Source organism: Drosophila takahashii, chromosome X (assembly GCF_030179915.1).
Source record: "Drosophila takahashii strain IR98-3 E-12201 chromosome X, DtakHiC1v2, whole genome shotgun sequence".
Classification (NCBI taxonomy): domain Eukaryota; kingdom Metazoa; phylum Arthropoda; class Insecta; order Diptera; family Drosophilidae; genus Drosophila; species Drosophila takahashii.
Window position 1 is genome coordinate 12,491,650 of NC_091683.1, and position 23,550 is coordinate 12,515,199.

Consider the following 23,550-nt stretch of genomic DNA (forward strand, 5'->3'; position numbering starts at 1 on the left):
CAACTTTTTAACTTTTCAACAATTAAAAGAATGTCGCGCACGATAACCGTATCAACGAGAAAATATACTTGCATTTACCCTGCCCGCTTTTACTTAATATTTCGGACTGCTTTCTGTTTGCCAGCCATAAAAACCCGAAAGCAAACATTCAAAACATCAAGCCCATATATATTTATAGCTCTCAGGCTTGAGGCCCCGGCCAACAGGTGGCGCTTGAAGCAAGAAACTTGACTAGCAAATGAGTTGTATTTAAACACAGGTGTTCTTGTATTGTCAGGCCTTTAAAATGATTTAATTAAGCATCATTTAGGGAGTTCTATAGAAGTGCTTGCATTTCGTTCGGTGTCATGATTAGCCTACACAATTTATGATCCCAAACGATATCTAGAAACTTATCAAGAATGTTCCACTTATTAAGTTGGGTGTTATCGATAAAAGTTCTGATTATTGAAAGACCAATAAACCGAGGAAATTATGTTTTTCAATTGTTTATTGCGTTCACATAAAATTAAAATAAATACATGGGCGTGCTTATAAAAATACTTCTAAAAAAAAAAGTGGGACGAGTTAAGTTCGGTATAATTAATTTTTGATGGGTCGTTCAATCAGCTCTATTTCTAAGACACTCACTCAGGCATTCACACACTCAGTTCAGACACTTAAACACTCACGATAGTCAGACGCATACTCAGGCATTCAATGGATAAAGCCGGGTTTCCAAGAACTGATTTTTAGAAACCTTATTAAAGTTCCATTGAGAAATCAGCTCGTGGAAACCAGAACTTCCTCCTTCTCAGAATCATAATCATAATCATACGATGGTGTTCTTGATCCAGAACTCCTTGATCATGTCGCTGCCCTTCTCGGCGATCATGATGACCGGCGCATTCGTGTTGGCCGAGACCAGTTTGGGCATAATACTGGCATCGATGACGCGCAGCCCTCGGATCCCGTAGACCCTCAGTTTGGCGTCCACAACGGCGTCCTTGTCCCAGTAGGGACCCATCTTGCAGGTGCCCACCGGATGGTAGATGGTGGACGTGTACCGCCTCACCATGCACTCCCAGAAGGCGTCGGTGAAGAGGGGCACCTGCTCGCATCCGGGCCATCGAATGCTCGAGATCCGAGAACCAAAACGCTGCATCGCCTTGGTTCGCGACAGGGCCACCGCTATCTTGACGCCCTCGATCAGGGTCTTCATGTCCAGGTCATCGGTCAGGTAGTTGGGGAATATATACGGATAATCGAAGGGATTGCCGCTCCTTAGCCGAATGTTTCCCACGCTGCGCGGTCTCAGCAGCATGGGTATGATGCTCCAGGCATCTCGATTGTTGATGGGCTCAAAGACCGCCCGGTAGAAAGCCTCCGTTAGCCCATGGGCCTTGCGCAGCTGGGATCCTCCATCGGAATTCGTGGAACCCGAGACGAAATGGAACTCTATGTCCGGCCAGTCCAGCGAGCTGTTCGCATACTTGGTGTTCACATAGGCCAGTCCCTCGACGCCGCCCAGAATGGTCAGGGGTCCCTGGCCGAAGACGGCGTACTGCAGCACCGTTGACATGGTGTGGAATCGGTTCTCCACTATGGAAACGGGCTGATTCACGAGGAAGGTCAAACCGCCCAGTCCGATGTGATCCTGCAGGTTCTCGCCCACACTCAGCTCCTTGATCAGCGGTATCCGATGCTTGGCCAGCTCCTTGCGCGGACCCACGCCACTGAGCATCAGCAGCTGGGGACTGTTGACCGAACCACCGGATAAAACCACCTCCTTGGTGGCACGCACATGGTAGAGCTTCTGGTCCTTGACAAACTCCACGCCGAAGGCCAGCTTCGTCACAGGGTCGATCATAATGCGCGTGACATGCGAGTTCATCGAGATGTGCAGATTGGAACGCAGGCGAGCGGGCCTCAAAAAGGCCTTCGAGGTGGAGCACCTTGATCCACGCCTCGTCGTTCCCTGGGCTATCATAAAACCGGTCATCTTCTCGCCATTCAGATCCCTATTCTCGTAGCCCATCTCCACGCCCGCCTCCACGAAGCTGGCCGCCAAGGGAGTGTGATACGGAGCCTCGCCCACCGTCAAATAACCGCCGGTGGCATGATAGGGCGTATTGGCCAGATACTGATTGGTGTTGTCCTCCGACTTCTTGAAGTAGTACAGGGCATCGCGGTAGGACCAACTGGGATTGCCCAAAGCCTCCCAGTTGTCGTAGTCGTGCTTCGAGCCCCGCAAATAGAGCATGTAGTTCAGAACCGACGATCCGCCGAGCACTTTGCCACGGGGCCAATTGCAACGACCTCCCTGCATGGCTGGAAAAAAAGGTTTTTCATCAGTGGTGGCCAGTAGAGGCAAGTAAGCAATTTCTCTGCCGCTGCGCTGAGTCAAAACGCTCACGTACGCTGTCAAGCAGAAGAACTCACCCAAACACGAGGTGCCCGACGGTTCCGTCTTGTACTGCCAGTCGATCTTGGAGAGCTGCAGGTAGCCAGCCATGAGGGGCACGTCCGTGAGTTCCGTCTCATCGCCGCCGGCCTCCAGCAGCAGGACGTTCCAGTTCTCGACCTCCGTCAGTCGATTCGCCACCACCGCACCCGCCGAACCGGCGCCTATCACTATGAAGTCATAGTGATCGAGGATATCCTCGCCGCCGATATCGCTGGGCTTGGACTCCGGATCGATGATCTCCTCGTACTGGAAATAGGCCACCGCTGCCATCAGCATGGGGATGAACCAACTGTTGCTGGTGGCCGCCGTCACCGCTCCCCCGATGGCCGAGGCGGCTCCAACGATCGCCGAGCTCATTTTTGGGGTATATCAAATAGGTCGCCGATCGCTCGACCGATTTTCGGATGGAACGTGGCTGCAATGCAAATTGAAAAGTTTTAACTTTTTTGGGAAAAGAAGTGGTGGGTTTCAGGGAACAGGGAGACTAGCGGACATGACATGAAAAGTTACTTGGACATTTCGTATGTAATCGGGTTATAGGGTGCGATTTTCATACTCAATATTTTGATCACGATCGTATCGTATGGTATCGCATCGCATTGATCGCGACGATTTCGTAACTTGCATTTGTTATGCATTCATTTGGCTGCGTCTCTGTGAAGTATTACGACCCAAGATAATCGTGATTTACAAATCTATTAGCCTATTTGTTGATACTAACAATCAACCCTCATTTCTCGGGGCCATAAAATGTTCTTTTGGTTCGTCGGTTTGGAAAAATTACTTATGAAAGGGGTATGGATTAGCGGATCGTACAACATAATTTATTATTTTAGCTATGTTAATAAGTAATGCTTTTTTAATAGCCAACCATTCGTGTAAAATTGCAGTACCTCCTAAGTTAAATTTAATTTGGCTATCGAACCCGTTTTAAACCATTTTTCTTAATGATCTTTCATATGCTTTTCATAAACCCAGTGTTTTGGAATGTAAAATAGGTGTTCAAATGGTTGGTTTTTCGAGGGGAGAAGTGTGATGCCTCCCACATAAAAGTGAAATCTCCCAGTCTATTATAAAACTTTACTGGGCAGCCAGCGAAAGAAAAAAAAAAATAAATAATACTGAAAAAGCCGCAGCTAGCAACTTTTCACTCCCGGTCCAACGGCATGCAACAATTGCGATGCACACTCACTCACACGTAGTCCTCTCACTTGCAACCAGTTTGCCTGGATACAGTGCAGCTTCTTTAGCATGAACAAAAAAAGTTTTTTTTTAAATAATACACAAATTAATTTAATTAATAGTAAGCATTTTTACGGATATTGGAAAAGTAACTAATAAAAAGTTATTGCAGCTTTTATTAGAACAAAGAAATAATGTTTTAAACTATTTGATATTCTTGTATTCTAATAAAAATTTCAAAACAAAAAGAACTAATTATAAGTAAGCTAATAATTCATTTTTATATTTAAAAAAAAAAACTTCTTTCCCCCAAAAAAAAAACAGAGTTACTGTAGGTGTGACTGTTTTTCGATTGATCTTAACAGTGAGCAGAAGCTAAGAGAGGAAGAGAGTGAGAAAAACATTTCCTCTTGCTAATCTTTTGCATAATAAAAAGTCTAGTAACCATTAGAGGCTGTTACAGATGTTGCTGTTTTTTTTTCTTTCTTTTTTTTTTCAGTCAATGGCAATTACAAAACTTGTTGTTGTTCCTGCTGTTCGGCTGCTGTTGTTGTTGTTGTTGCAAACTGGTTGTAAGAGTTGAATGTGCCCACAGATCAAGTTCAAGGTATTAAAAAAAACAAAAAAAAAACCATCTACACAGACAAAAAAAAACTTCAAATGCACCGGGAAAATAGTCTGCTAAACGATTCGGCAAACAGTTGGCAAAGAGAAATGCATAACACATGAATCACTTTCGTTGAGAAAGCTTCTGCGTAGGCGTTGGAGAATTGCTGTGCGTATTCTTTTTTGGAGCCCCGATTCTTCTTGTTTGACTTTGATTTCTTTTCTTTTTTTACGATTTTCGCGCTTGGCACACTTTTTTTTGTTGTTTCGCTCTCTTCTCTCTTTACTCACTTGAGAAACGAAATAAGAATTCTCAAATTCCTTAGCGCGATTTGTTTGTTTTTATTTTCGTGCGCACTTTCTTTCTTTTCTTTTACTCCTCTTTCTTCTTTCTTTCGGTCTGCGCATGCGTGCGCGCTTTTCAGGCGCTTTTCGTTAAATTCCCTAGGCGGAGCTTCGAAAAACGACCTCACGCTTTGAGGTTCGCTTAGCAACTGAAGAAAGAAAGGCCGAAGATACCGCTAAAGATGGTAGCGCCTCTCTATCCCACTCTCTTTCTTCGGCTCTTCTCTTTTCGGCTCACCGGGGAGCGCAGAATTGTGCCCTTTTGGCCAGCCCGACCGTTAGTTTTGTCCACTGTAAATGGGCAATGACAATCACTTCCTGTGTGGCTGGATACAATACGATACCATATGGACTTTTCGACTTTTGGACCTTGTGACGTGTTTGCCGGCACGTAGCCATCACTTATTATATACCACCAAACGCACGGTTCGGCGAAATGCTTTCACTCTTACTATTTGGTCAACTGACCACCTGAGCCAAAAGCTCCACGATCTTCCCAGGTGACGGGCTCGCTGACAACACCTTTTTGTGGGTCACTGTTCGTGTGACGTCACTTGCCCGCCGTCGAAAGAGCTGAAAAAGGGAGGTAGACTATGGAAAATATTTTCAAAGACCTATGAACCATTTTTTAATCAAGAGTAAGTGCTAAGTCATGGTTACTTCGTTTCTCGCCCTAAAAGGGTGCCAAGCAAGGTTGGACTAAAGAATATCATACCTCCATGAACTTATAATACAATTCCCAATCGATAGGCATTTAAAACACTGCAACTTTAATTTTTGACCATATTTCGCAAAATAAAAAAATGCAAAAATTGGTCAAAAAATATATTTTTTCTAAAAATGCTGAGCATTATCTGTTAATGCTGTCATATATTTATTATACATTTAATAGATACTTTTAATGAGCGTTAAGTGATACAATAAAGTATCAATAATGTGATTTATTTCAATTAAATAACCAATATTTCCATTTTTGACCATTTCTTTCAGGTGGCTGCTGTGGATCGACCAAGAAGCGCACCATTGTGGGCGGCTGGGCGTGGGCGTGGTGGCTGGTGACCGATGTGCAGCGACTCTCCCTCAACGTGATGACCCTCAATCCGATGTGCGAGAACGTGGAGACCTCCCAGGGCGTTCCGCTGACGGTGACCGGAGTGGCCCAGTGCAAGATCATGAAGGTACGATCCACCACCGAATCCGTAGATACACCCTTTTATGGCTCTGCCCACCCGATCTCCGCTCGTTTGTGGCTACTCTGGCCACCCTTTTCTCTTCTGCACCCCCCAATCTGAGCGAAAGTGATTGAAGCTTGCCCGAGTTTGAGTTTTTCAGTTACTGAGTTACTGAGTTCCTGAGTTTCGTATGCAAGATCTGTTGGTTTGTTGTACCCGATATTCTTAGCCGATTAGAGTGCCGAATGTAGCGATTCGGTATCCTGCCTGCACCCGTTTATATACATAGTACATATCTTCTCTATAACCGATCCGTATCGAACTTACTTTAATCGAATGTTTGGCTCTTTGTTTTGTACATTTCCCGCCCGATTCCCCCAAGTAATCCAACCTCCATCCCCATCGAATGCATATTTAGCCTAGCAAGTGCTCTCAATCTGACCACCGCCAAGTAAGTTGCGATCATCCAGCCCTGCGATCTCACGATCTCTCTCACGTAGACCTAGATACTATAGATGCAGCCCTAGAACCACACGTATAACTCATCGAACACCCCGTATCCTGTATGTCCTTGTTTTGCTGTATCTCAGTTATTCAATTGTTTGTCCCTTTTCTTCGGTACTTATTATCAAATTATTATTTGTTACAATATTCCCACTAGATTTGTTGAAATAAAGGCAAAAATTGGTTTACTCCCCTTACCTTTTTATCTTATTTTATTTAGGTTTATCTTCAGTTTGTTGGCTGTGTTGGACAGTGACTGTGTGACCGGAATATCGTGAATTTACTTGACTTTTCAGACATATCCGTGATCCGGACAGTATCATGTATTATTTATAATTCGATTTCCTGATTAATCACTCACATCTCTTGATTCTGTTTCGTCGTAGTATTATTCATTATATTTTTCTCAACGTTTCCTTCATTGTTTACCAAAACGTAATTAATGTTTTCCTTTTATTGTTCTAATCTTAACTCACTTTCAAAGGTTTAGCCATTTGATTGTTTAATCATCCTATCACTGGTTTTCGGGATCTGTTGATTTTCAACTCATTCCTTTATTCGATTACTAAATCTTTATAAAGATCTATAGATGTTTGAAAATTAAGAAACTTTGAAATTAACTTATTTTTATTCTAAAGAGTGAAGTCCGTTAAATATTTCTATTTATGTCTAATTTTTACCAGCTCCGAAACTTTTTAAAAATGTGACTTAACTTTATATAACATCAAAACACTTAACTTGTCTAATCACAAATATCAGTGAATGCTGCACCAATTAGTACAAAAAAACTGCACTTCACCCTTCAGTTTAGTCGCAATTATGATCGATTTATATACTAAGATTTGCCTGCCTCAAAATTATGTTCTATTACTTAATTATTTCCATTCGATTTTGCAGTCATCTTCGTATAAGCATAACGATTATAATAACGACGAGGTATGTTTATTATTGCATTTATTTGATTTGCTATCCTGGGTTCGATTCTCGTTGGTTTTGTGTCCTTTTAAAACTTTATTAAAATTAAAATTAATATTTGTACATCCATTTTTATTATCAAGCACCCTAACCACCCACCCACCCACACACACACGCGCACGCATCCACTCACACACTTAGCGAAAAGGGATCATGATCCATTATTTAATATTAAATGCATGTGCTTTCAAATATATTCGTTTTTCGTATGCATTTTGCGTTTATCGAAGTCATTCAATCATCATCATCAGAAGCTGAGGAGGAAGAAGAAGGAGAAAGAAAAGTACAGTCTGCAAAATAATACAATGAAAATATCGAAAATCGAAACCATGTTGATCTCTGTGTTCTACTCTCTTTTTTCTCTACTTTCTTTTCACCACCACCAAAAAATCGACCAAAAACCCTGCTGACCGATCGTTCAACGTTCAACTCATCAAAAAAAATATATAAAACTAATCCGCAACTAACTGTAACTGTAAACGAAACCAACTATAATTAACCAAAAAACCAAAAAAAAAAAAAAAAACACAACACAACAAAACACACATGCATTCAACCAACAAAAATCATTTAAATCTAAATTGTTCTACTGCTCCACTACCGTTACTGCTACCGTTACTGCTCTGGTTGCTGCTGTTACCGTTATACTCCATGTATCGCTCTATATATATATATATCTCTATGAATACCTTATAAATATATATATGAATATATCTCTCTGTCGCTCTGTCTATGTGTGCATGTGCGTGTGTGTGGGTGAACTATAATTTAAATGAAATCGACAAAACAACAAAAAAAAACATAATAAATAAACTAAAACAAACTCGTGATCAAAATTAAAAAACGATATATTTAACAAATCAATCAATCGAACCTACAAAATGCCCTTTTACACACACGCACACCGACATGGTGATACCCACACACCCAACCAATCCACACACACACCCACACAAACACACACACACACACGTACAGATGATGAATGTCTATTATTTCCACCATCAGGCCGACGAGCTTCTAGGCACTGCCAGCGAGCAATTCCTGGGCAAGAGCGTCAAGGAGATCAAGCAGACGATCCTGCAGACCCTCGAAGGACACCTGAGGGCCATATTGGGTGAGTACTGGGGCACAGTGGGATTGATAGGGATTTTATGTGCCCAAAAATATTACTAGAGAACATTTAATTATATTTTTATAGATTTTAATTAAACATTTTAGAGTTGTCTTTCTTAATTCGAAAAAACCTAAAAAAGAAATTAATCGGGGTCACCAAAACCTATTTACAAACCTTATAGTCAAATCATATAATTATAATCATACTAACTTTAAGAGATAAACCTCGAATTCCGGTTTTAATTCTTAATATTATGGGTCACCTCATTGTAAACTAAATTGTATTTCTATTATATTTTAGTTATTCACAATGCCTTCAGTTAAATAGATCGATGCCTACTTTTGGGTGCCACTAAAGAGCTTTTGCTTAGAGCAATAAAAACAAAACAAATGAATTAAGCTTAACGAATCTTGTCGCTTTGAAATATATTTTTGTATTTGATTTTATATTCATGCAGTTCGAATTTTCATTCGATTCATTTGTTTTTAATCATACTTAGGGTTTTTTTTTAAATTTTACGTTCGACATTGTTATAGTTACATGTTTTAGTGAATTATAAGTTACTTTTCTTTAATTTGAGAGTTTTGATTTGTGCGATTTCCACCATTTGATTGGTATTCGAATTAGTTTTATGTGTGCTTCAAGTTTCAAAGGGCCTTTTTTTTTGGCAAACAACTCAATTTGGAAATGGGCAACGTTCTTTGAAACTAACAACAAGCGGGGTGCGATCATTACTTCTTGTAATACATATCCAAATGGGGCTGATCGAACATATTGATGGCATAGTCCAGTTCGTCCAGCTGTCGTTCGATGGCGATCTTTCGATTGCGCACGCGCAAAGTTGGCTCCGAAACGGGCAGGTGGTTGTATTCCTCGACCAGCTTGCCGTACTTGAAGTGGGCATCCTGGAGGGCAGCGTTTCGTTCGCTGCTGGTCAACGGTGTGTAGCCCTCGTAGGCAACTGGCGGTGGTGTCTTCTCCACGGGAGCCTTCTGATCCTGCAGATGCGTGGGAGGCGGCATTACCTCCATCATCTGCGACTTGCGACTAACCTGAGATCTCTTCGAGGCCGTGGTGCTCCTGGAGGCCACCGTAATGTTGGACTTGATGGTGGCATTTGAGCGCACACTTTCCTGGGAAACGGATCGCCTGGACTTGAGGGTCTTGGCGGAGGCAGTGCTGCGGGCGCTTAAAGGTGCCTCCACATCGGTGTTCTCCTGGGAATTCTGAGTGACGATCCTTTGGGAGCGGCGACTTAAACGGGATAGTCGGGAAGATATAGAAACGCGATCGGCCTGATCACCCTCGCCCTGTTTGGATATTATGGCGTCTGATTCCACTGTTTGGTGACCCTGATAAGCAGCTGAAGCTTCTGCTTGGTGACCCTGATGGGGAGATGCCATCTCAGCATGGTGACCCTGATGGGATGATCCCATCTCAGCATGGTGACCCTGATGGGATGATCCGATCTCGGCCTGGTGACCCTGATGCAGCGACACCGTCTCGGCCTGGTGACCCTGACCGTGGTGACAGTGGCAACCGTTGCAGCACTTCTTCGCCGGCCTCTGCTTCTGCTGGTCCTCCCAGCCGCCCTGCAGGCGCTCCTGCTCCCTTCGGACCTCCTGATTAGGTAGCATCCTTCGACGCGGCTCGTTCCTGAAGCCATATGGCTGGGCCAGACCACTGCGCAGATCGGGAGCCTCGTGGGCGGGCTGCTGGCGTGGACGAAGCTGGCTATTGCGGCCATGGGGACGCAGCTTCTCCGAGTAGTGGAGCACCACTGGACGCCACAGGGGCACCCGACGGGCATTGGCTGCCGCTAGGCATCTGCCATTCGTCTCCATTCGCGAGACATTCTGCTTGTTCTCCTGCAGGAAATCACGACCGCCGCCATGTGACCGCCGGAGCGAAGACATCTTAGCCTTTGTGTCTTGATAATATATCAACTGATCGAATTAACTGGGTTAGAAACTATATTTTTGTGTGTTTATTTATTAAAGAAAAAAAACGAAAGAATACTGTAACTGGATCCGTAGCGAGAGTGAGACGATTTATTTTTGGGTGTACGTTACGGTCGGAGTGGAAAATGATACTGAACCTTTCGAGGTCGGGAAAATGAAATGTGTAAAGAGGTTAGGGACAACGCCTACTTCCTACTTAATTTTCCAGAGATATCTCTCTTTATAAATGTACTTTTTATTCCCATTTTATTGACCGTTTATGCCTATAATACAAAATAATAAGTGCGAAAAATGGTATGTGCCTTGAATATTATTATTCTCAAGATTTACTTGGGGTTTCGATATGATTGATTAACCTGCGATCGGATGACTAGCCCCTTAGGAAACTCGTTTGCCATGCTAAACGTTCACATTCTAATTAATAACCTTAATCGTTCATATCATTTTCCTGTTTAAAATTGACTTTTCCGACTATTATTAAATTATAAATGTACTTCAAAATGTTCTTAATTTTTAAAGTAATAATATATATTATATTTCCAAGTTCGCATTCGCAACTCTGCGCAGTTCTATTTGCCCAGACGTGTCCACGACCTTGATGGCCAATCTACAGCTTTTAATTAAACATAACTCGAGTCGAGGGTTTATGGGCCCATCGAACCCGAGTCGTTATACGAATGTAGTTTACAATAGTCTAGTCTATAGTGTGTTTACGAGAAGCTCGAGACCTCAAGGCGGTTTCCATTTGGCGGCGCGATTACTATTTCAGTTTGCGAGCCGGTACCCGATTCCAGTACCGATTCCGATTCCCTTACCTATATACCCATTCCGAATCCGAATCCGAGTCTCCGGACAATTTGAGCTGTCAGTCAGTCAGTTGTAAGCGCATCGCGAGACGCTCTGGTTGTTGGCTTTACTTTTTCTTTTTTTTTTTGTTCAATCGCGTGTGAATAGTCGGAGGCCAAAAGTTAATATATTAATAATTGCGGGTGCCATGGAGACCTGGCCTTCGCATCGAGGAAATCAGCTGTGATCTCAGTGCTACCAATGCGATCCGATTAATTCCCGCTCGAACCCCTTTTTCTCTAGTCTGAAGTGACGTCACTCTTATCAACTGCTACACAGAGAAAAAAATGGAACAATACCAGATTGATATTGTCTCCTCAATTTGTACATATCAATTTTTCCATATAAATGTAATACGAATTCATACCAATATGATACGAAATCATAACAATTACCCATGTTGATATGAATCCGTAACATATTAATATGAATACTTCAAAGATTGATATGTTTTTCATATCAAATGGGGCATCGAAAAGTCTTCGAAAAAATAGTATGGCTGTAAAGTTGTATTTTTGTTGTATTTCTGGTATTATACCGCTTTATATGCTGTGGTCACACTTACAAGTTGAGCATGCTTAAACGAGCTAATTTTACATTCAAGTTTAGCTAATATACTCGCGTGTAACTTGTCGCGATGGCCCAATAGGTAACGCATCCGACTCTGATGCGAGAGGACCCCGGTTCAAAACCGGCTAAGGCAGAGAAAGTAAAAAGTTTTTAAGGCGCATAATTAACATTTCCTTAACAATATTAAGAACAAAATTGTGGTAAAAAGTTAATATGATAAGATTACTAATAAAAAAAAAAAAAGTTGTGTTGTGTTGTGAGCGGGATTTGAACCCCGTTCCCCCGAGCACAAAATAATATCAGGACCTAGCACCTTGGCCTCTGAGCCATGCAGACATTTTTTTTTTCGTGGCAGAATGCTTTTCTGAGTTAGAGAAAATACAATACAAAATTTTGTAGCAAAATTTGATATGAGATCATAACAATCTTGTATGAAAAATACCTTATTAATATGTTCGAAAATACCAATTTGGTATGTTCGAAAATATCATTTTGGTATGACCACATATGGGACCAAAATTGATATGAAAAAATACCCGAATGATGACCAGTTTTGGTATTTTTTTTTCTCTGTGTACTGATAAGCGATAAGACTGCGACAAATGACGTCAAAAGTGGAAGAGAACAGGGCGTGATTTAATTAAAAGCCAGCAAGATAGATGGTTAGATAGTGTCGGCGCAGAGATAGCAATCCAATAAGTAGAGCCCCGTTCGGTGGCCACTGGAACAGTTGTTCGACAACATGTCCGCCGTGTGGATGGGCGTCTTCAAGGTGGCCCTCATAGTGGGCGTCACCTCGCTGGTGGTCAGGCGGTAAGGTCATCGATTAAAGGGGGAAAGAGAAGGAGAAATAGCCACCCCATGAAGCCCCATTTACCAGACATCACCCCAAACACAGTGGTCATTTATAGTCGGTTTACTATCTAACTAGCTAACAAGACTCTTATCTTTTAAACATATTTATTTGTTTATCAACACAACAGTGGCATTTCCAAAGCGAATTTATTTCCTAAAAATTAGCAATTTGTCCTTCCATTTAAGTACGTGCACCGATATTCGCATTCCAAGGTTCCCACAATTTAATTCCGATCTGAGAACGTGATTTGTGTATACTGCATACTAAATTGCATAATTGCAAGTCTTGTCAAAGTGTTTAGGTATTTTAATTAGACGCCTTAGAATGGGATTACACTGATCTAATATCTATTATAATCAATATCTATTTTTTATTATAAACTATATTTCTTAAAAATGTGAGAAACAATGAATAATATTAATAATTTTTTTTATTAATTTTGTTGTATTAGTTTATTATTTAAAGACCTTATGAGTATTCGGACATTATATAAGTTAATGGTTCCTAAACAATTTCTAGGGGCTCCTTCGTATTAAATTGTCATTTATTTTTCACGTGTAATTCCCACATATTTTACCTCCCCCCCAAACGACACCCATTTAATATTCGATTACTTCGCTTGTGACCTTGCAGGAACGCTTACAGTCGAAGAGGTGTACAAGGACCGCGACCAGTTCGCGGCTTTAGTCCGCGAGGTGGCCGCCCCGGACGTGGGTCGCATGGGCATCGAGATCCTCTCCTTCACCATCAAGGACGTCTACGATGATGTGCAGTACCTGGCCTCGCTGGGCAAGGCCCAGACGGCCGTCGTGAAGCGGGACGCCGATGCCGGCGTGGCGGAGGCCAACCGAGATGCCGGAATCCGTGAGGCCGAGTGCGAGAAGAGCGCCATGGACGTGAAGTACTCGACGGACACGAAGATCGAGGACAACACCAGGATGTACAAGCTGCAGAAGGCCAATTTCGATCAGGAGATCAACACGGCCAAGGCCGAATCGCAGCTGGCCTACGAGCTGCAGGCGGCCAAGATCCGCCAGCGCATCCGTAACGAGGAGATCCAGATCGAGGTGGTGGAGCGACGCAAGCAGATCGAGATCGAGTCGCAGGAGGTGCAGCGCAAGGATCGCGAGCTCACCGGCACCGTCAAGCTGCCGGCCGAGGCGGAGGCCTTCCGCCTCCAGACCCTCGCCCAGGCCAAGCAGTGAGTACTAGAGAAATACGCGAATTCTTGAGATCTAGGCGTTTTGAGATGTGACTATAGGCTAATCTATGGCGTAGTAGGTGCTAGGGAACTACGCGAATTCTTCAGATCGAAGCCTTTTAAGTGTCATGTAACTACGCGAAGTCTTTAGATCGAAGCATTTTAGGTATCAGAGAACTACGCGAATTCTTCAGATCCGAGCATTATGAGATATTTATTTCGGTTTAAAAGTATCTGTATAATATATGGTGCAAGTTATGAATGGCTATGAAAATTATAGTTTTAACGTTACAGCTTTGTCCGATTATAGTAACGTCTAGGTAGATAAACTCAATAATTGCAGTCAGCACGCAAAATATACATATCTCCAGCATTAAGGGTAGTAATTTGATGTTCGTGTCATTTATAAATTAATTGAGTTAAATAATTACAAATAAATAAATATAAAAAACCCCTTTTTCCACCCTTTTACAGGTGCCAGACCATTGAGGGTGCCCGTGCCGAGGCGGAGCGCATCCGGAAGATCGGATCGGCGGAGGCCCATGCCATCGAGCTGGTGGGCAAGGCGGAGGCGGAACGCATGCGGATGAAGGCCCATGTGTACAAGCAGTATGGCGACGCGGCCATCATGAACATTGTCCTCGAATCGCTGCCGAAGGTTAGTGATTTTTAGATATTTTTCATAAATGGTTTCTAAAGTGGCTTTAAAATTCCCCCCATAGATTGCCGCCGAGGTGGCTGCCCCACTGGCCAAGACGGAGGAGATTGTCCTGATTGGCGGCAACGATAATATCACCAACGACGTGACCCGCTTGGTGGCCCAGCTGCCGCCCTCGATCAACGCCCTCACCGGAGTGGATCTGTCCAAGGTCCTGTCCAAGATTCCCGGGGCCAAGGCGTGAAACCTAATGGAGTGGGACATCCAGGAAATGGCAATGACAACGTAACGCAACGCAAAGGAATTGTAACCGATCTGAAAACGGCAAGGAGAGAAGGAGACGGCAGGAGAGCGAACGAAAAGGACGGAGCTAGTGTGCATTTGTTAGAGAGAGACAACAGCGAGGCGTACTCGAAACTTACAATTTGAGTTTCGAACTGCAATCGAACGTAGCAAAATGTACTCCGATATTATATTTATATATATATATATATCTTTGTATATGTATATGCACACATGCTATACACACATACACTCGTCTCGTCTGTGTGGTGTGCCAGTGTGTGTGTGTGTGATGTTTGCCCGGGTAACAATCAAAAAAACAAAAGAAAAGAAAAACCAACGTTAATCTCAGCTAAAGTTATGCATTTCGTACGCAACATTTTGTGGCCTTTTCTCTCGAAAACGAAAACGATAACCCGATAACGATAACAAAAAATCAACGTGAAATTTGTATAACTTTAAAGCGAAAACCATTTAAGCAGAGTGTTAGCTATTTATTTACTATACTATATATACTATATACATGCAGACATGCTATAAACAAAGAGCTCTTCTAAGTAACCGCATCAAAAATTTAATGCCAGACAGTGATGTAAAGATATAAAAGAACTTACAGTGTTGTAAAGTTGCATATACATATGTAGCCCTTTTTCTCTCACACAATTTCGATCTGCTAACGAAATACATGACATCTGTCCAAAACTACAACTACTGCCTATCGACTAAAGCCAAATCTATAAGCTAGTGAGCCAAATGGAAAGAGAGAGAAAGAGGGTGCGACTATGAAAGACGACCGATCGAGTTCCTATTCATAAAATTCAACGGCCAAACTCAACCAACTGTAGAGTTTGTATAAAACTAGCACTCTTTTAGACTCCCCAATTTTAGTTTATAGTATAAATATAATACGTGTTTCTCCTGTATTTTGTTAATCGTTTATTTTTACTTGGACGTGCCATAACGGGCTCAAGTTTCGTTTTCAGTAATTCACATTTAATTTTTTGTTGCCTTTCATTATATCTGATAGTTGCTAGAAAAGCCAAGATTATCATAGTTATACTCGATCGACTGATGTCATTTGTTAATGAGTGATATGCAGCTTTACAACACTGCTTTCTCTGTAGTTGGCGCTCTTCCAAAACCCACACACACACACTTACCAACACTTCAGTGCACAAAGAGAAATCAATATTTGTTGTTATACAAAAATTTCATAAAACTATGTTTCGATTAATATATTTTTTCATGGTTTTTTATATATATTATAACACATATTTAACTACGAATATGCATTTACAATTTTTGTACTTTATTCTTACACTGTTTAGTTTATAGCAAAAGGCAAGAAAATATAAATAAAATATATAAAAAAGGGAACTAATTTTGTTATTTACTAACATCTTACTGGAATTTACATAGTTAAACAATTTATCCAGCTCTTTCGTTTTGTTAGAGTAATTAAACCTAATTTTTGTAAGCACTTCTCCGAATCACACACACCCATTAGACACACACACCCACATATATATTTTTTTTCTATTGTATATTAAGTGCAAGTAATTTTAATTGTAATGCAGTGTGAAAGAGAAAAAGAACAAGAACAACAACCAACCGAAGAACTAAACTAAAAGCTAAACCTAAATAAATCAAATGTAAAATTTTGTGTATTTTGTCGTAAATAAATAAATTGAAAAATACCTGTAAAATTGAATGTCTTTTGAGATCGGAAAGCATAGGTTGCAAAAATACTGTTTTGGATTTTTTTTTTTTGGAAATTCGGGATTTCAATGTTTAAATGCCAATCATTAGGAAATTTAATAACGAGTTCAGAAAGGTATGACAATCCATACTTTGAATCAGTATTTGCTTTGTTATAGCGAAAAAACTGCAACGTTTTAGCGAAAAAACGGGTTTTGTTTTTTTTTGGAAATTCGCGATTTCAGTTTTTGACAAAAATTGGAATTTTTTCTTTTGGTTTTTTTTGCTGTAACTTGGCCAAAAATGGTCCTACACCAAAAATTCATACTGTTTTGAACAGATAACAAAATTTGCTAAAAATCCATAAAACTTTCCGTGTAATTTTGGAAAAATAAAATTTTCGCCAATTTTTAATTTTTTTATAAGGGGGTACCCCATGATTTTTTGCGAAAAATTAAAAATGAATAAATTGTCAAGGTTTAAATGCCAATCGTTAGGAAATTTAATAACGAGTTCAGAAAGGTATGACAATCCATACTTTGAATCAGTATTTGCTTTGTTATAGCGAAAAAACTGCAACGTTTTAGCGAAAAAACGGGTTTTGTTTTTTTTTGGAAATTCGCGATTTCAGTTTTTGACAAAAATTGGAATTTTTTCTTTTGGTTTTTTTTGCTGTAACTTGGCCAAAAATGGTCCTACACCAAAAATTCATACTGTTTTGAACAGATAACAAAATTTGCTATAAATCCATAAAACTTTCCGTGTAATTTTGGAAAAATTAAATTTTCGCCAATTTTTAATTTTTTTATAAGGGGGTACCCCATGATTTTTTGCGAAAAATTAAAAATGAATAAATTGTCAAGGTTTAAATGCCAATCGTTAGGAAATTTAATAACGAGTTCAGAAAGGTATGACAATCCATACTTTGAATCAGTATTTGCTTTGTTATAGCGAAAAAACTACAACGTTTTAGCGAAAAAACGGGGTTGGTTTTTTTTTGGAAATTCGCGATTTCAGTTTTTGACAAAAATTGGAATTTTTTCTTTTGGTTTTTTTGCTGTAACTTGGCCAAAAAAGGTCCTACACCAAAAATTCATACTGTTTTGAACAGATAACAAAATTTGCTATAAATCCATAAAACTTTCCGTGTAATTTTGGAAAAATAAAATTTTCACCAATTTTTAATTTTTTTAAAAGGGGGGTACCCCATGATTTTTTGCGAAAAATTAAAAATGAATAAATTGTCAAGGTTTAAATGCCAACCGTTAGGAAATTTAATAACGAGTTCAGAAAGGTATGACAATCCATACTTTGAATCAGTATTTGCTTTGTTATAGCGAAAAAACTGCAACGTTTTAGCGAAAAAACGGGGTTGGTTTTTTTTTGGAAATTCGCGATTTCAGTTTTTGACAAAAATTGGAATTTTTTCTTTTGGCTTTTTGCTGTAACTTGGCCAAAAAAGGTCGTACACCAAAAATTCATACTGTTTTGAACAGATAACAAAATTTGCTATAAATCCATAAAACTTTCCGTGTAATTTTGGAAAAATAAAATTTTCACCAATTTTTAATTTTTTTATAAGGGGGTACCCCATGATTTTTTGCGAAAAATTAAAAATGAATAAATTGTCAAGGTTTAAATGCCAACCGTTAGGAAATTTAATAACGAGTTCAGAAAGGTATGACAATCCATACTTTGAATCAGTATTTGCTTTGTTATAGCGAAAAAACTGCAACGTTTTAGCGAAAAAACGGGGTTGGTTTTTTTTTGGAAATTCGCGATTTCAGTTTTTGACAAAAATTGGAATTTTTTCTTTTGGTTTTTTTGCTGTAACTTGGCCAAAAAAGGTCCTACACCAAAAATTCATACTGTTTTGAACAGATAACAAAATTTGCTATAAATCCATAAAACTTTCCGTGTAATTTTGGAAAAATTAAATTTTCGCCAATTTTTAATTTTTTTATAAGGGGGTACCCCATGATTTTTTGCGAAAAATTAAAAATGAATAAATTGTCAAGGTTTAAATGCCAATCGTTAGGAAATTTAATAACGAGTTCAGAAAGGTATGACAATCCATACTTTGAATCAGTATTTGCTTTGTTATAGCGAAAAAACTACAACGTTTTAGCGAAAAAACGGGGTTGGTTTTTTTTTGGAAATTCGCGATTTCAGTTTTTGACAAAAATTGGAATTTTTTCTTTTGGTTTTTTTGCTGTAACTTGGCCAAAAAAGGTCCTACACCAAAAATTCATACTGTTTTGAACAGATAACAAAATTTGCTATAAATCCATAAAACTTTCCGTGTAATTTTGGAAAAATAAAATTTTCGCCAATTTTTAATTTTTTTATAAGGGGGTACCCCATGATTTTTTGCGAAAAATTAAAAATGAATAAATTGTCAAGGTTTAAATGCCAATCGTTAGGAAATTTAATAACGAGTTCAGAAAGGTATGACAATCCATACTTTGAATCAGTATTTGCTTTGTTATAGCGAAAAAACTACAACGTTTTAGCAAAAAAACCGGGGTTGGTTCTTTTTTGGAAATTCGCGATTTCAGTTTTTGACAAAAATTGGAATTTTTTCTTTTGGTTTTTTTGCTGTAACTTGGCCAAAAAAGGTCCTACACCAAAAATTCATACTGTTTTGAACAGATAACAAAATTTGCTATAAATCCATAAAACTTTCCGTGTAATTTTGGAAAAATAAAATTTTCGCCAATTTTTAATTTTTTTATAAGGGGGTACCCCATGATTTTTTGCGAAAAATTAAAAATGAATAAATTGTCAAGGTTTAAATGCCAATCGTTAGGAAATTTAATAACGAGTTCAGAAAGGTATGACAATCCATACTTTGAATCAGTATTTGCTTTGTTATAGCGAAAAAACTGCAACGTTTTAGCGAAAAAACGGGTTTTGTTTTTTTTTGGAAATTCGCGATTTCAGTTTTTGACAAAAATTGGAATTTTTTCTTTTGGTTTTTTTGCTGTAACTTGGCCAAAAAAGGTCCTACACCAAAAATTCATACTGTTTTGAACAGATAACAAAATTTGCTATAAATCCATAAAACTTTCCGTGTAATTTTGGAAAAATAAAATTTTCACCAATTTTTAATTTTTTTAAAAGGGGGGTACCCCATGATTTTTTGCGAAAAATTAAAAATGAATAAATTGTCAAGGTTTAAATGCCAACCGTTAGGAAATTTAATAACGAGTTCAGAAAGGTATGACAATCCATACTTTGAATCAGTATTTGCTTTGTTATAGCGAAAAAACTGCAACGTTTTAGCGAAAAAACGGGGTTGGTTTTTTTTTGGAAATTCGCGATTTCAGTTTTTGACAAAAATTGGAATTTTTTCTTTTGGCTTTTTGCTGTAACTTGGCCAAAAAAGGTCGTACACCAAAAATTCATACTGTTTTGAACAGATAACAAAATTTGCTATAAATCCATAAAACTTTCCGTGTAATTTTGGAAAAATAAAATTTTCACCAATTTTTAATTTTTTTATAAGGGGGTACCCCATGATTTTTTGCGAAAAATTAAAAATGAATAAATTGTCAAGGTTTAAATGCCAACCGTTAGGAAATTTAATAACGAGTTCAGAAAGGTATGACAATCCATACTTTGAATCAGTATTTGCTTTGTTATAGCGAAAAAACTGCAACGTTTTAGCGAAAAAACGGGGTTGGTTTTTTTTTGGAAATTCGCGATTTCAGTTTTTGACAAAAATTGGAATTTTTTCTTTTGGTTTTTTTGCTGTAACTTGGCCAAAAAAGGTCCTACACCAAAAATTCATACTGTTTTGAACAGATAACAAAATTTGCTATAAATCCATAAAACTTTCCGTGTAATTTTGGAAAAATTAAATTTTCGCCAATTTTTAATTTTTTTATAAGGGGGTACCCCATGATTTTTTGCGAAAAATTAAAAATGAATAAATTGTCAAGGTTTAAATGCCAATCGTTAGGAAATTTAATAACGAGTTCAGAAAGGTATGACAATCCATACTTTGAATCAGTATTTGCTTTGTTATAGCGAAAAAACTACAACGTTTTAGCGAAAAAACGGGGTTGGTTTTTTTTTGGAAATTCGCGATTTCAGTTTTTGACAAAAATTGGAATTTTTTCTTTTGGTTTTTTTGCTGTAACTTGGCCAAAAAAGGTCCTACACCAAAAATTCATACTGTTTTGAACAGATAACAAAATTTGCTATAAATCCATAAAACTTTCCGTGTAATTTTGGAAAAATAAAATTTTCGCCAATTTTTAATTTTTTTATAAGGGGGTACCCCATGATTTTTTGCGAAAAATTAAAAATGAATAAATTGTCAAGGTTTAAATGCCAATCGTTAGGAAATTTAATAACGAGTTCAGAAAGGTATGACAATCCATACTTTGAATCAGTATTTGCTTTGTTATAGCGAAAAAACTACAACGTTTTAGCAAAAAAACCGGGGTTGGTTCTTTTTTGGAAATTCGCGATTTCAGTTTTTGACAAAAATTGGAATTTTTTCTTTTGGTTTTTTTGCTGTAACTTGGCCAAAAAAGGTCCTACACCAAAAATTCATACTGTTTTGAACAGATAACAAAATTTGCTATAAATCCATAAAACTTTCCGTGTAATTTTGGAAAAATAAAATTTTCGCCAATTTTTAATTTTTTTATAAGGGGGTACCCCATGATTTTTTGCGAAAAATTAAAAATGAATAAATTGTCAAGGTTTAAATGCCAATCGTTAGGAAATTTAATAACGAGTTCAGAAAGGTATGACAATCCATACTTTGAATCAGTATTTGCTTTGTTATAGCGAAAAAACTGCAACGTTTTAGCGAAAAAACGGGTTTTGTTTTTTTTTGGAAATTCGCGATTTCAGTTTTTGACAAAAATTGGAATTTTTTCTTTTGGTTTTTTTGCTGTAACTTGGCCAAAAAAGGTCCTACACCAAAAATTCATACTGTTTTGAACAGATAACAAAATTTGCTATAAATCCATAAAACTTTCCGTGTAATTTTGGAAAAATAAAATTTTCGCCAATTTTTAATTTTTTTATAAGGGGGTACCCCATGATTTTTTGCGAAAAATTAAAAATGAATAAATTGTCAAGGTTTAAATGCCAATCGTTAGGAAATTTAATAACGAGTTCAGAAAGGTATGACAATCCATACTTTGAATCAGTATTTGCTTTGTTATAGCGAAAAAACTGCAACGTTTTAGCGAAAAAACGGGTTTTGTTTTTTTTTGGAAATTCGCGATTTCAGTTTTTGACAAAAATTGGAATTTTTTCTTTTGGTTTTTTTGCTGTAACTTGGCCAAAAAAGGTCCTACACCAAAAATTCATACTGTTTTGAACAGATAACAAAATTTGCTATAAATCCATAAAACTTTCCGCGTAATTTTGGAAAAATAAAATTTTCGCCAATTTTTAATTTTTTTATAAGGGGGTACCCCATGATTTTTTGCGAAAAATTAAAAATGAATAAATTGTCAAGGTTTAAATGCCAATCGTTAGGAAATTTAATAACGAGTTCAGAAAGGTATGACAATCCATACTTTGAATCAGTATTTGCTTTGTTATAGCGAAAAAACTGCAACGTTTTAGCGAAAAAACGGGTTTTGTTTTTTTTTGGAAATTCGCGATTTCAGTTTTTGACAAAAATTGGAATTTTTTCTTTTGGTTTTTTTGCTGTAACTTGGCCAAAAAAGGTCCTACACCAAAAATTCATACTGTTTTGAACAGATAACAAAATTTGCTATAAATCCATAAAACTTTCCGTGTAATTTTGGAAAAATAAAATTTTCGCCAATTTTTAATTTTTTTATAAGGGGGTACCCCATGATTTTTTGCGAAAAATTAAAAATGAATAAATTGTCAAGGTTTAAATGCCAATCGTTAGGAAATTTAATAACGAGTTCAGAAAGGTATGACAATCCATACTTTGAATCAGTATTTGCTTTGTTATAGCGAAAAAACTGCAACGTTTTAGCGAAAAAACGGGTTTTGTTTTTTTTTGGAAATTCGCGATTTCAGTTTTTGACAAAAATTGGAATTTTTTCTTTTGGTTTTTTTGCTGTAACTTGGCCAAAAAAGGTCCTACACCAAAAATTCATACTGTTTTGAACAGATAACAAAATTTGCTATAAATCCATAAAACTTTCCGCGTAATTTTGGAAAAATAAAATTTTCGCCAATTTTTAATTTTTTTATAAGGGGGTACCCCATGATTTTTTGCGAAAAATTAAAAATGAATAAATTGTCAAGGTTTAAATGCCAATCGTTAGGAAATTTAATAACGAGTTCAGAAAGGTATGACAATCCATACTTTGAATCAGTATTTGCTTTGTTATAGCGAAAAAACTGCAACGTTTTAGCGAAAAAACGGGTTTTGTTTTTTTTTGGAAATTCGCGATTTCAGTTTTTGACAAAAATTGGAATTTTTTCTTTTGGTTTTTTTGCTGTAACTTGGCCAAAAAAGGTCCTACACCAAAAATTCATACTGTTTTGAACAGATAACAAAATTTGCTATAAATCCATAAAACTTTCCGCGTAATTTTGGAAAAATAAAATTTTCGCCAATTTTTAATTTTTTTATAAGGGGGTACCCCATGATTTTTTGCGAAAAATTAAAAATGAATAAATTGTCAAGGTTTAAATGCCAATCGTTAGGAAATTTAATAACGAGTTCAGAAAGGTATGACAATCCATACTTTGAATCAGTATTTGCTTTGTTATAGCGAAAAAACTGCAACGTTTTAGCGAAAAAACGGGTTTTGTTTTTTTTTGGAAATTCGCGATTTCAGTTTTTGACAAAAATTGGAATTTTTTCTTTTGGCCAAAAAAGGTCCTACACCAAAAATTCATACTGTTTTGAACAGATAACAAAATTTGCTATAAATCCATAAAACTTTCCGCGTAATTTTGGAAAAATAAAATTTTCGCCAATTTTTAATTTTTTTATAAGGGGGTACCCCATGATTTTTTGCGAAAAATTAAAAATGAATAAATTGTCAAGGTTTAAATGCCAATCGTTAGGAAATTTAATAACGAGTTCAGAAAGGTATGACAATCCATACTTTGAATCAGTATTTGCTTTGTTATAGCGAAAAAACTGCAACGTTTTAGCGAAAAAACGGGTTT

General features: G+C 38.0%; 3 protein-coding genes across 9 annotated transcripts in view; 1 reads left to right on the forward strand and 2 right to left on the reverse strand.

Annotated features, from left to right (window-relative positions):
- Flo2 (flotillin-2) overlaps nucleotides 1–16,427 on the forward strand; it is a 101,626-nt gene extending 85,199 nt beyond the window's left edge. For 2 of the 7 annotated variants that reach the window (XM_070219117.1, XM_017160447.3), the window contains exons 3-8: nucleotides 5,570–5,757; nucleotides 7,153–7,191; nucleotides 8,239–8,347; nucleotides 13,214–13,781; nucleotides 14,256–14,439; nucleotides 14,504–16,427. In XM_070219117.1, coding sequence (XP_070075218.1) covers nucleotides 5,570–5,757; nucleotides 7,153–7,191; nucleotides 8,239–8,347; nucleotides 13,214–13,781; nucleotides 14,256–14,439; nucleotides 14,504–14,683 — 1,268 coding nt within the window. In that variant the 3' untranslated portion in view covers nucleotides 14,684–16,427. Of the gene's footprint in view, nucleotides 1–5,563; nucleotides 5,758–7,152; nucleotides 7,192–8,208; nucleotides 8,348–12,398; nucleotides 12,538–12,744; nucleotides 12,765–13,213; nucleotides 13,782–14,255; nucleotides 14,440–14,503 lie in introns of those variants that run through there. The other 5 variants (XM_070219120.1, XM_070219118.1, XM_070219119.1 and 2 more) reach the window with 5 other exon arrangements.
- Nucleotides 473–4,738, reverse strand: LOC108070107 (glucose dehydrogenase [FAD, quinone]). Its single transcript, XM_017160439.3, has 3 exons — nucleotides 4,526–4,738; nucleotides 2,422–2,861; nucleotides 473–2,310 (listed from the first exon to the last, which is right to left on the reverse strand). Exons 2-3 carry the CDS (start codon nucleotides 2,801–2,803, stop codon nucleotides 812–814), a joined length of 1,881 nt encoding a protein of 626 aa, XP_017015928.2. The 5' UTR covers nucleotides 2,804–2,861; nucleotides 4,526–4,738; the 3' UTR covers nucleotides 473–811.
- Nucleotides 8,742–10,441, reverse strand: LOC138913908 (uncharacterized). Its single transcript, XM_070219121.1, has one exon. It carries the CDS (start codon nucleotides 10,261–10,263, stop codon nucleotides 9,079–9,081), a length of 1,185 nt encoding a protein of 394 aa, XP_070075222.1. The 5' UTR covers nucleotides 10,264–10,441; the 3' UTR covers nucleotides 8,742–9,078.
- Nucleotides 16,428–23,550: the final 7,123 nt, after the last annotated feature.

What these genes read in the sequence shown, in the direction of transcription:
- LOC138913908 (XM_070219121.1), bottom strand. Translation starts at nt 10,263, where the DNA reads ATGTCTTCGCTCCGGCGGTCACATGGCGGCGGTCGTGATTTCCTGCAG.
- LOC108070107 (XM_017160439.3), bottom strand. Translation starts at nt 2,803, where the DNA reads ATGAGCTCGGCGATCGTTGGAGCCGCCTCGGCCATCGGGGGAGCGGTG. An exon ending in GTCGGGCACCTCGTGTTTGG is followed by an intron (nt 2,311 to 2,421) that starts GTGAGTTCTTCT and finishes CTTTTTTTCCAG; the next exon opens with CCATGCAGGGAGGTCGTTGC.